Source organism: Larus michahellis, chromosome 1 (genome assembly GCF_964199755.1).
Source record: "Larus michahellis chromosome 1, bLarMic1.1, whole genome shotgun sequence".
Taxonomy (NCBI): Eukaryota; Metazoa; Chordata; class Aves; order Charadriiformes; family Laridae; genus Larus; species Larus michahellis.
In genome coordinates, this window is record NC_133896.1 from 137,323,441 (window position 1) to 137,335,712 (window position 12,272).

The following is a 12,272-nucleotide window of genomic DNA, read 5'->3' on the forward strand; positions in this document are numbered from 1 at the left end:
GGAAAAACAGTTATAGAATCATAGAATGGTTCGGGTTAGAAGGGACCTTAAAGATCGTCCAGTTCTAACCTCCCTGGCATGGTGGGGGTTAGTTACTTAGTCGGGAAGGAGTGGCTGGGACAAATGGAAGCATTGCTTCAGCCTCCGTTGTGTGTGAGCGTCACAGGTTTGTAGAGGAGTGTGTATTTCTGATGGCAATATATTCTTGCTGTGCAACTTAACAAAGTAGCACAGTGGTGAAAACAAAGACAATGTACTAAAATACAGCACTGATTTGCTGTGTGATCTTAAGCAAGTTATTTAGCTATCTCATGTGTCAGCTTCAAACTGGATATTACTGGAAACCAGCTCTTACATTTGTTGTTTTTTTTTTCCCCGGTAAATAAATTTTTACTTCCATTTTTCCTCTCCTGAAACCCTGAAGCTCTGCAGGACTCCAGATAGGTTTTGTGCAGTCTGCTAATGTTAGCTCATTTTTACTTTAAAAGTGCTGTAGCCTCATCTGATATGTTGGGTACAGTTGAGGCTTTGGATTGCCAAATTCCCATTGATGGACTGGGTGATCTACCTTTGGATGTAGGTTGCAACAGTCAATAAAAAAGCAATGAGATAAATACCTGGTAGAGGACAGTGAGGTCACTGGTTATATATAGGAAGCATTGCTCCAGAAATAGAGTAGTATTTGGAGGAGAATAACCTTAGACTATTTCAGGGCTATTGAAAGAGGTCTCTTTTTTTCTTCTTTTTTTATCTCCCGGATATGGAAGAATATTGCTGAATAAAGAATGTCTGATCCCATTTACTTCCTAGCTGCCAAATCGTGAATACTTGGAATCAGCTTAAGTGTCGTTCAGTGCATATAGTTTATTGCACAAGCCCATTAATTCATTTGTTTTTCCGTTGTGTAATTTTGTACAATGGTTGTAATACAGCAACAAAGCTGGATCTTTAGAGATTCATTGTTCTGTAACAGTTCCAAAAATTAAGTGCCCGGTATATATAACTATTAACTTAAAAGCTATTCCTTCCTACATATGTGTGATGAAAAATGGTCTCTGAATAATGAATATCATTCCAGTATTTGATTCATGTCTGAAAGTAATTTTACAGAATTTTGATTTATCTTGTCTGAAGTACCTCTTGTATGTTTTCTGACTCATTTCTGCTTAACATATTCAGTAGGGCATTTTGAAATGGAGGTGAGTGAAACTGATATAACCCATAAAAATAGATTAATGGTGTTAAGCTATTTGGTTCAGGCACGTAATCACAAGCTGCAGTATTCCTTCAGCCTTCACATCGTTCTTTCACGTGAACATGCTCCCACGTGGCTGGGTTCAGTAAACACTTCCCCAGTGCATTCCAGTAGCCATGAAGGTAGTCGATACTGCATTCTAGCAGACCTCTTTTTCCTGGGCTCTGTACAGCTTCAGGAGCCTGTTGGAGTTTTTACTTACCATAACCTCTGGACTACTGGAGATATTCCTTTCACCTGCAGCTGGAAGCTGTGCTGCCTCCAGCTGCAGGTGTCCAGGAACCTGCAAACCACTTCCAGCTCGATCATTCTCATTCTGTGCTCCCCTAAGCAATTACTGCAGGTGCAGCGCTGTGAGTGCGGTTCTTGAGACAACGCATACGCTGTCTTATGTCTCCAATTATTCATGAAGAAAAATTACCGACCCCTTTAATAACAAGATGGAAATTTTGAAGCTGTTTGTTCCATGCCATAGGAGCCATGTTGTTATTTAGCTTTCACTATGCTGAAAACAAAGCCAAAAGCTCCTTTACGTGTTCCTCCTCTGCTTTATTGTGTTTGAGATGGAAGAGTAATTGTGCTTGGCAAGGGTGACTGGATTACAGCTGCCTTTGACTTACAGGTTTTTTTAGTGCCATCATGGTGGCTAAACGTGTGGAGAACACTATGACACAATGGGGAAAATGGGATTTGATTTCTTTGAAATGAGAAAAAAATTGTGATTCTTTCCCTTTGAGGACAATTGCCAGAAAACCAAATCAACTCTGTTTTATTTTTAAGACTTGGAAGGTTTTGACTCTGTAATACCAATTGCTGAGAAGCTTAATCATCCAACTACAACCAGACCAAAAGCTACTGGCAGGCGACCACCCTCCCAGTCTCTCACGTCTGTAAGTTCATTTTCCTTTTATTTTAATTATTTTTTTCTGATTTTTTTTTTTACCTCCTGCTATTTTTGTTCCCTCGTGTTCTTACTACATTTACACAGCCATTCCTTCACACGTACAGTGAGGTAGAGAGATGCAGCTCAGGAAAATTAGCGTCAAAAGGCTGCCAGTGTTTTGTATACTGATGTTTAAAACATTCCCTCTCTTGCAAGATTTGTACCCCCTTGTTTGGGTGCTGCCAGATATTTCTTGCCAACCATGACTGAGGCCAGAAGAATTCTTTATAAAAATCTTTGGAATAAGCCTGTTTGTGCTAAGTGTTAAGGATTTTCAAAATCTTTCCCAAAAGAAGCATTTCCCTTGGTTTCTCTAGGACATCCTACCAGATTTTTAGGGCAAACAGACCATTGTCAGCTTTCAACAGCTCTCCTTGAGCTACCACGTGCTTCTTCTCATTAAGCTCACAATTGTAAATATAAGGGTGATTTAAATGTCATCCTTTATCTTTAGACAAGTTGGTCTCATAAACCATACTTTGGAAACCACTGCTTAGTGTTTTAGTGTCCTTTCCTTTGAGGTTTGGCCTTTGTTCATTTCTATGCTTTTTGCATTCTGGAATATCAGAATGAGAGCAACTACTGATGGTTACCCATGTTCACGTTGCTGAAGAAAAAAACAAAGTGGAGGGAAACAAAAGGGATTATTGTGAAACTAATAGAATACAAAAAAGAAAGTTTTCGAAATCGACTACATACATAAATATAGAAACATAAAAGGCAAGTTCAAAGTTCTTTCTTCCGCTGTCAGATAGATCTATGGTGAAAGGAACAGGGGTGGAAAGAACCTTCTCTGTTTGCAGCTTTACAAAGAGGCCGTGCACAAGGCAGCCCTGCGATGCCAGCAGTGTGCACGGGCAGCAGCACGAGTCTGCTAAGGAGCAGCAAAATGAGCCCCGCGCTGAGCAGAGCCATGGCAGAGCTGCCCAGGTGGCAGAGCTGGCATCCCCACAGCACAGTGCTCAGCATCCTAGCCAAGTAAGGTACAGCTCTTCTTGCAAACAGGAGGGTGCTGTCACCTTATAATATAATGCAATGCAAAGACATAAATTTATGTTGAATCCGACTTTTAAGTATATCCCATTTCAGGAATGCTTTGAAAGCATTCTAGCCTTGAAAATAAGACGTAAAAAAAAATAAAAATGGAGGAGAGGAGGGAGAGTCCTGATTTTAAGTATTGTTATTTTGTAAATGATAACTAAAAATAAAAAAGTCATCACATAAATGCTTTTCTTCTTCCTTTGTTAAATTCTTGTACAATGAAAACACCTGCTTTTTTTTCCTCTCTTGGGGTGTGTGTGTTTGTCTACATAGTCATCCCTTTCAAGCCCTGATTTCTTTGACTCACCAAGTCCTGAAGAAGAGAAGGAAGAACATGTTTCCATTACCCACAAAACTATTGACGTGTCAAGGAAATCGAGAACTGTTACAATATCACAAGTAAGTTAACTGAAATATCTCTGCCTAACCTTATCACATGCATTTTTGTTTTTTAAATCAGTATTCAAATATTTATTTTAAAATTTTAATACAGCAGTCACCTGGTAACTGGCCATTTAAAGAAGCTTAAAATGGTAAGAGTTACTAAAGATTGTTCTATGTTTGAAGTACAAGTCTGAAGTGAATTGCACAGTTAAAATGTCTCCATAACCATACTGTGAAAAAAATCCCTTTAGTGTAAATACATTTCACAGAATCGGAGAAGCTAGGGAAATACATTTTAGAAACAAAGGCGCCCTTTCTTGCAGCTGTGAATTGAGTTGGTGTTAGAAGAGTCTGTGAGCAGAGAAAATACAACTCTTTGACCCACTGTAATAGTATGTGAATTCGAATTTGCAAGTATAATCACTTTTTATACTGGTATAATTGCATTCATTTTAGAGGCTTGTGCTATTCTTACTGTATATAGGTAGAAAACTATAGGATAATCAGATGTTACAGAAGGAGTATGTAGGTTGGCTTTAGAGGTTGGAGCTATGCTTTAGTGTATACATAAGGTTATGTTTAGTAATACAAATATTACATTCTAATAGTCTAACAAAAGTATTTGAAAGATGAAGTCGTGCACTTCTGTGATCAAGTTATAAGGACAATATTTTGCTATATAGCTCCCTCTTCTGGGAGCGTTTGCATTAAGGAATGCTCTTGGGCCAACGTTTGTAAATTATATGCTGATATGCCAAGGATGTAGATATTGTTCCTGTAAAACAAGATGACCACTATTAGAAAGTAGCTGCTTGAGGCTTTAATGTTGATATCCAGTTAAGATCTGGAATAAGGTGTTCAGTGTGGATGACTCCAGTTATGCCTTGCTCAGTGTCTCCAGGTTTGAACTCAGCCCGATGTCTCTTATCAGTCCAAAGGACTAGCATCTACTGATATAAGGATTGTTACCCATGAAAGACTATAGGCACACATTACTCACGCATGCACACATATGTATATAAAATGTTAAAAGAATATTGTTAAGGTCATGAAGTCAAGCATTCAAGCCACTGGAGTGATCTAGCTTTCTTGTGACTATAACACCATTTTTATTTCTACCTTCACACTGTTTTTCTGCAGAACTTTTTTAATGTGGTGCTTGCTCAGGACAGGTTCTGCGTTCAATCATGCTCATGTGGTGGGGAAGACTGTTTTTTGCAGCACTCGGTGGATCCTGCTCTCTTCCATCCCCATCACACTTTCTCCTAATTTTCATCTGAACATTAACTTTTCTCTAATAACTTTGTCCAGCTAATGCCACCGCACCAGTCCTCACGTCCTCGCTTACCATTTTTTCTCAATATCTTACCGTATTTGCCATTCAACTTCATTATCTCTTTTCCAAAGATAGAGTTGGAGAGCTGCCTAGTGCTTTTTCTTACTCTTGGCCAAATCAGATTTTCAGATACTCACGGTAGCTGTCATATAATGTACACATTAGCATTGCCAAATAACAATATGATAAATAATTAAGGCTCACTCCACATGCCATTGTGATAACTGTACTTGTACACTGCTCTGTGTATGCAGTGAAGTAGCTGGTCATGTATGGTCATGTATGGTGGACTTCAGTTTTTCTATACCTTGTCTGATAAGTAGAGCACTGGATTGCAGTTGAAGAAGCATGGCATGCTTCTGAGCTAGCCCCATGGTTCCAGGGTAACTAGGTTAATGCTGTGGTTTTCTAAGTTCCTGGCGGAATAAAGAGCTATTGGTAGTTGTGGGGGATTCACAGAAGCTTCAGTTAACAGAGGACAGTTTCTAATTAATATATTATCATTTTGAAGTCATGGGATTTTGTTCTTATATCATACCAACAAGCCAACTTAAGGAATATTTTGCTGTTTTCATAATGCTAAGGGTAACATGTAACACATTCTTTTATTTAGAAAAAAAAAAAATGGGGTGTTGAAGATTCCTTCAATGGTTAGTTGACAATTGTAAATTTAATCTGCAAAAAAATACAACTTGGATTCTTGGCCATGCAGTTTTGTTCCCTGCAGGAGATGTCCATGAATGTAGGTTTGTTCTCACAAACTTCTGAGAGAAACACTGAGCATCTTTCCCCGGTTCATTTCACAGCTAGGTCTGAGAGCTTGGAAACGCTTGTTGCTGACTGGTTGTAGCAACTGTGGAAAGTCCTATTGAAGCTGTCTGAACTTCTGTGTCCCAACTAGAGCCCTTCTGATGTACATGTCCAAAGATAACGACTAATTGTTATTTTTATCATGCTTTGGCCAAAACTGTCCATGTTTGGCCATGGACTTTCAACATGACTGAAGAGCAGCAAAATACTTAATATTTGTTAGACGTCTGATTTTCATAAAGCTTTCTCCAGACATTAAATGTTATTCTTTTTGTTGCAGGTGTCTGATAATAAAACTTCCTTGCCTCCAAAACCAGGAGGTTTGGCTAGTGGCAGCAATGTACAACCATCACTATCCCCTTCACCATCACCTGGATTTCACTCAATTGCTATGGGAACAACAGGCCACAGGTCAAATTCCCCATCCCTGTTTGGTACTGAAGGAAAGCCAAAGACTGAGCACTTGAGCCAAGGTCAGACTGCCCTGGAAGAGCTGAGAACACAAATTAAGGAGCTAAGAACCATAATTGAAACCATGAAAGACCAGCAAAAGTAAGTACTGCAGATCACAACTGTAGGTGGGATGCATCTGTTCATACGTGGTGGTGGCAGTTTCTTCTTAAGCTTGCCTTGATGCATGTTACTCCGCACAGTTTGCCTTTGTGAGTGATTTTTGTCTGCTTTCCTGACAGAACACAATCAGGGGTGAGAAGCTGAGTAAAAAAGACTCTCACTATCCACCTGTAACAGCTTTTTTTTGCTGTGTTATGACATAAGCGGAAGTTTATAAGGTGTTGAAAAAGTCAAGTAACTGAGCTGTAACTAGTGAATAAGGTTCTTATGTCGTCTTGTTTGCCAATAACAATTTGGGAACTTGCATGCATTGATCGTAATAAGGGGTGCATTTGTTCTAGTTGTAGTACAAATTACTACAAGTTCCTAAAATTATTAAATCAATTTGTTGTTTGACTGTTAGCACATCTTCCCAGGAAGTCGCATCACAGAAGAAGTAATGGAATTGTGATTAGGACATTTGGAGACTTTTGTGTTTATGACCCTGAATCTTCCTATTTTGGTGTTGAGCGTCTTCATTTTTTTTAAGCTGCCCATTTCTTAGGAGAAACTGGGGCTGGCGTGTAGATTTTGCTATTCCTGAGAATATTTAATGTTTTGAAAGCTAAACCTTCACTTACATTGTCAGTTGTATGTAGCCCGTGCAGGAAAAATAAAAGGGAAAGCAGCGTGCAGAGACTGTGTCAGAACGGAGGTGTGCAGGGAATTTGGGAAAAGATGGGCATGGTTCAAGCTGGATCTAGCCAGTGAGCCCCATGGCTTTGCCTCTTAGGCTGACCCCCGCTCCTCTGCTCTCCTTGGCCCTTCTTGCAGGGGCTGCTTCCACCTACTGGTTTCTGTCTTAAGGTGAGATCACTCAGTGGGAACATGAGAAGGTGTGTGCTCCTTATAGCTATGTTCCCCTTCCCAACAAATAAGGAAGGTAGCAAATCCATATTTGGGATCATTAAGTCTTATAAATGAAGTTGAAGGTTACATTTTGTTGCTGGCATAACCAGCTTTTAAGTGGCTGGAGTATGTGGATAGCTTGGGCAGGATTTCTGTTACCAGTTCCTATAACCCACCAACAGCCAATCCGTCTACATTTTGAATGGAAAAAAAAAAGGCAGCTGGGTGCTGATACAGTGTTGATACAGCTAGTCCAGAGCAAAGTCTGTGGATGCGGGGCTGTTAGGAGGAAATGTATTAACCACTAATATGGGGTGTGCGTGGGCGCTGTGCTTTTATAGAGAATCTTACTTCTCTGTAGTACAGCATATAGCATTCAAGAGAGTACTGACTTCAATCAGTTGTTCAGAGGAAGAAAGGTAACTAGGGAAGCAGGGAAAATGTGTCTCCAGGAGGCGATCTTTTGTATTTTACTAGTTTAATCGTTTCCGTCACAAGCTTTTTTTTGCATTCTTTTAACAGAAAAGAGATTAAACAGTTGCTGTCTGAGTTGGATGAAGAAAAAAAGATCCGTCTACGATTGCAGGTATTTAAATTATTTATAATGTTATGGAAGTATTAGCAGGTTTGATTTAGCCTCAGGTACGGAACATAAAACTCGCCAAGATACTTGGATTCCAGTGAATCAAAAACTACCAACATTTCTGAAAGGGATATACCTGTTCCCTTCATAGTGTTGCCGGTCTGGGTCATACATACTGGGTTCTTACTGAAAAGCCTGATCATTGTCTACAAATTTATCAGCACAAGTAGACTAATTAAAAAGAAAACAAAACCACACAATATAGGATTCAAACTGTGATATTTTTTAGTCTCAGTTTTAATGGTTTGATATTGTCACAAATGAAACCATGTCTTTTTAAATTATTTGCTCTCTCCCAAAGCTCTATATTTTGTAGTAGACTTGTCATAGTGTTGATATGCTTGGAATATGATTTCATATAGCAAGATTTTTATGTCTCCTTTACAGACTGGACTCAGGTTGTCTTTTACCAAAGCATCCTAAACAATATAAAAGAGGGTGCTCTGACTAAGAGCCCAGTTACTGCTTCCATAGTTTGTGTAGTACCTTAGCTCTAGATGTCGTGGTGCTGGCTTAGTCACTTGCCAGGTAGCACACTGCCCTGCTTGTGGGAGAGTCATGGAGCTGGGCCTTTGCTGGGATCGTTGACTGGGCTGCTTTGATATGGAATAATGTTGAAACTGAGTCTCTGGGTTTTGGAGAGCTATTCGGACAGTGCCTTTAATAACATGCTTTAACTTGGTCAGGTCCGGATTGGTCAGGCAGTTGAGCTAGATGATTGTCGTAGGTCCCTTCCAACTCAAATAGTCTAGTCTAGTCTGTTCTGTTCTATGTACTTGAAAAGTGGTTTAGTATTGATTATATTTTCTATTTGCATGGAATAGATCAACTGTATACTTTTTCTTTGTACTAGGGATAGAAAATCGAACTGTAGTATTACCGGGCTGTTCCTGCTCGGTAAAGTGCTTGGGAACATGGCAAAGGGTGGCAGAACTGGGGACCATCAATCTGCGGTCCGGGGCTGCCTAAAGGACTTTATGCATGCAGCCACGTTGGAGTATGGCTTCTAGGAACACACAACTAATGTTCAGCTAGAATTTAAATTTATTTGGATAAAATCAATGAACATTTTTAATAGTGGTTATTGATTTAGTCTAACAAGCCAGACTATTCAAGGATGGCTTTACGTCTTTATACAGAGACCTGCATGGATGATTTTAAAGTTATGATCTTATAGCTGAATTCTTTTACTCCAGTTCAAATGTTGCTTATACTGGTTAATGTTCAGATGCTAACCGAGGTGGCATTATTAGCTTCACGTGAAGATGAGAGTTCAACACACAAAAGTTGCATAAGTTTATGACTATCAGAGCACCTGCAAAGTAGCACAGCTCTCAGTCCATGTATTAGAGGCGACTGCCTTGATGATACGGCACAGTTGAGCACTGCGGGTGTGTTTGAATAAATCTAATATCCCTGCCTCAAGGTTTCCAGCATCTGTCATGGGGCCAAGTGTACAACTAGGGCTGATGACGGTTTCAGCCGCATCCTTTTACCGTATGGCTGTACATCCATCAGTGCCCTTAAGGTGCCTGGACACAGGCTTGATGGGTGCAGAAGGCAATCGCCATCCCTATAGCAAGAGCCATCCCTACAGAAAAGACAATAGGTTTTGCTTCTCAGCTACCTGTGGGCATGGTCAGCCATTCAGTTTACTTGTGCCGGGTGTAAGTGCAGCAGCTGGTGCATGGACACAGAGCTCATTCTGCAAGTAATTTCCGGCAGCAAGCTGCGCGGCTTGTAAAAGTTGTAATTTAAAGAGTTTGAAAGGTCTTGAGGTACATTCAATGACTATACTTGTCAAGCTCTGAGGGGAGGAAGCAGTGAGTGGTCATCTTATGCAGCTGAGAAGGTCACCTCAATTTGTGAAATCTGTGGAAATAAGAGTAGTATGAAGCCCATACTTGACACCTGTGGACAGGATGGAACATGTGCTTTTCAAGCAGCACCAACTGTACCTCAGTTTGTTAAAGCATCTAATTTTATCACAAATGTTTTTCTTTTCTTTTCAGATGGAAGTTAATGACATAAAGAAAGCTCTTCAATCAAAGTGAATACTTGATAGGTGGAATGTCGCATTATTCTTCATGACTGAGACTCAAATTTATGCCCCAGCCAAAACAACTTTGTGCCAAATGATTTAAGAATTGCCTCAACATCCCTTTATTTGAAGGATTAGCACAACAGTTTCTGATAGCACAACAAAAATACCAACGAGGACAAAATTTCCACCTGAAGCAGTGCTGTGCGGCACTAGTTGTGACTGAAATTGATCTTCTTGTGCTAAAGGCTCTCTACTTCAAGATCCTAGGTGAAATGAAAACTCAGGCAGTTTAGTCCATAGTGGTACTATTTTGATGATATTTTTCCATAAATAAAGTGTATTTCAGATTATCTGTTTACAAGCTTTATGATTTTGACTTTTGGTTTTTAATTGTCTTTTGTCACAGATTTTAAAATGTTTGTACTGCATATAACCAGGAATGAATGTTAACGTTGGGGCTGGAGGGATTATTTTTGCTTCAAGATAGAACAGCCTACTTTTTGTTATGGTTTCAAGTTTTGTTAAATATGCAATTTTACGTCCCCAAACCCCTTACAATTTAAACTTACTTTGTGTACAGTAACATATTTACAAGAAGGAAACAAACCAACAGACAGAAATCTGGTCCTTGCAATGATTTGTGCCTTTCTTTGCCACACACTGACTGGAGCCGGTTGCAAGCCAGGTCTCCCTAATGTAGCTACCACGACGACTCCTGTCCCCGGTGTCCGGCGGAGGTCACCTTCTCAGTGTCCAGCTGCTCAGTCAGTAGAGCCAGGTTTGTGCGAGGTGGCAGGACAAAAGGGCGCAGCTGAGAGCAGCTTTGTCTTGAGCAGCTGTGGCTTTTTAGCTTTCCTGGTTTTGATAGGCCTCTCCCTCAACTTGAATGTTCATCTCCGCTTGATTTTCATTAGATGATTTAAACGCCCGCCTCTGTCCCCGATTTTGCACAGAGTGAACAGAATATGCATTATTAAAGCAAAAATAAATAAAAGTAATCTATAAAACGTGAATAAAAAGTTGTATTATTTCATGCACAAGGTTTTCTATCGTGTGACATTGTTTCATTTGCTGTTTCTGTGGTATTGTTTGCTACATTATCTTGTATGCTCATAGACTGATACACCTTATAGTCCTGTTTTTGCAGCAGGACTTTCTTTTCATAATTTTATTGAACTGATGCTTACTTCATTTCCTCTGGTTTCTCTGTTTACTTTCATCCTTTCAAAATAAGGTCTCTCGTTTTTCTGGTTGTAGTTTAGTGTGTTCTTTACTAGCCACAGAGTATCTCATACCTTGTCAGCAATCTCTGTTAAAGCATTTAAATGATGGATATTTGCACAGCGTGGAGTGAGTGGGTGCGTGATATTGGTGATGCTTCAGAGTGTCAAAAAAAAACCCACACAAAGGATCTATTTGTCATCTCATCAAACGCTAGAGCTGGCTCCAGCCAGCATATCCTGTATCACAGCTAACCACCCTGCCTGCCAGGAGCTGGATGAGACGTAGCGTTCACTTGGCTTGTCACGTTCACACATGGTTGGCAGAGTTCACATAATCTTTTTTGATATGCACAGATATATAAAATACACACTCCACCATACCCGAGTCTTGCTTTATGGGTCTCAACTGGCAATACAGAACCTCACTGTTGGGATGGTTTCCTCTACCAAAGCATCTGCTTCTATTGTAACAGCCGTGTCTGAGATTGAAAGATCGGATAGTGAAACTTGAGAATTTTTCTAAAAGTCCCGATACACTGCTCAATGTACTCAAACAGAAGCACTAATAAAATATTTTATCACTGAAATGTTCTTATTTAACATTTCTAAGTAACTGCATTGAAATATTTTTGTACAAAGAATGATAGTACCACCATAGCTTGCCAGCAATAAAGATTTCTAGATTACTTCCATGGTTTTTGTGAAGTTAGTGGAAGAGTTAGGAGAACAGGAGGAAATGAGGGATAAGGAATAAGAATCTCTTTAGGTTTGTAGTCATACCTTTGCAACATGTATCCAGAAATGAACAGCTCTGTCCTCCCAATTGCATCCCTGGAAACAGATTAACTATTGTATCTGTGGGAAATAAAGTATTGATTCCCGAGTTGTACCTCAGAAATATGAGACATCACAGAAATGTTCCATTTTTTGGAAATGAAAGTCTAAATTTGGCAGAGTTTCCTTATATCAGATTGCATTCTTTTTTTTTCTCCTGTTGAGATGATAACTTGTCATTTTATAAATCCAAGTTAGAAGTCCAACATACCATGCCTCGTAAAAGAAGGTTAAAGAAGGTTTTGTGAAAACACTTTGTTTCGAAAGTTGATTATTCTGGGAGAAGAGAGTTTGTAGA

At 39.6% G+C, this 12,272-nt stretch overlaps 1 protein-coding gene across 8 annotated transcripts in view; it reads left to right on the top strand.

The window, feature by feature from the left end:
• The window catches only part of SH3KBP1 (SH3 domain containing kinase binding protein 1), a 232,978-nt gene extending 220,957 nt beyond the window's left edge, over positions 1-12,021 (top strand). For all 8 annotated transcript variants that reach the window (XM_074605339.1, XM_074605346.1, XM_074605365.1 and 5 more), the window contains 5 exons: positions 2,036-2,145; positions 3,513-3,638; positions 6,050-6,321; positions 7,753-7,816; positions 9,886-12,021. In XM_074605339.1, coding sequence (XP_074461440.1) covers positions 2,036-2,145; positions 3,513-3,638; positions 6,050-6,321; positions 7,753-7,816; positions 9,886-9,927 — 614 coding nt within the window. In that variant the 3' untranslated portion in view covers positions 9,928-12,021. The remainder of the gene's footprint in view (positions 1-2,035; positions 2,146-3,512; positions 3,639-6,049; positions 6,322-7,752; positions 7,817-9,885) is intronic.
• The last annotated feature ends 251 nt before the right edge of the window (positions 12,022-12,272 follow it).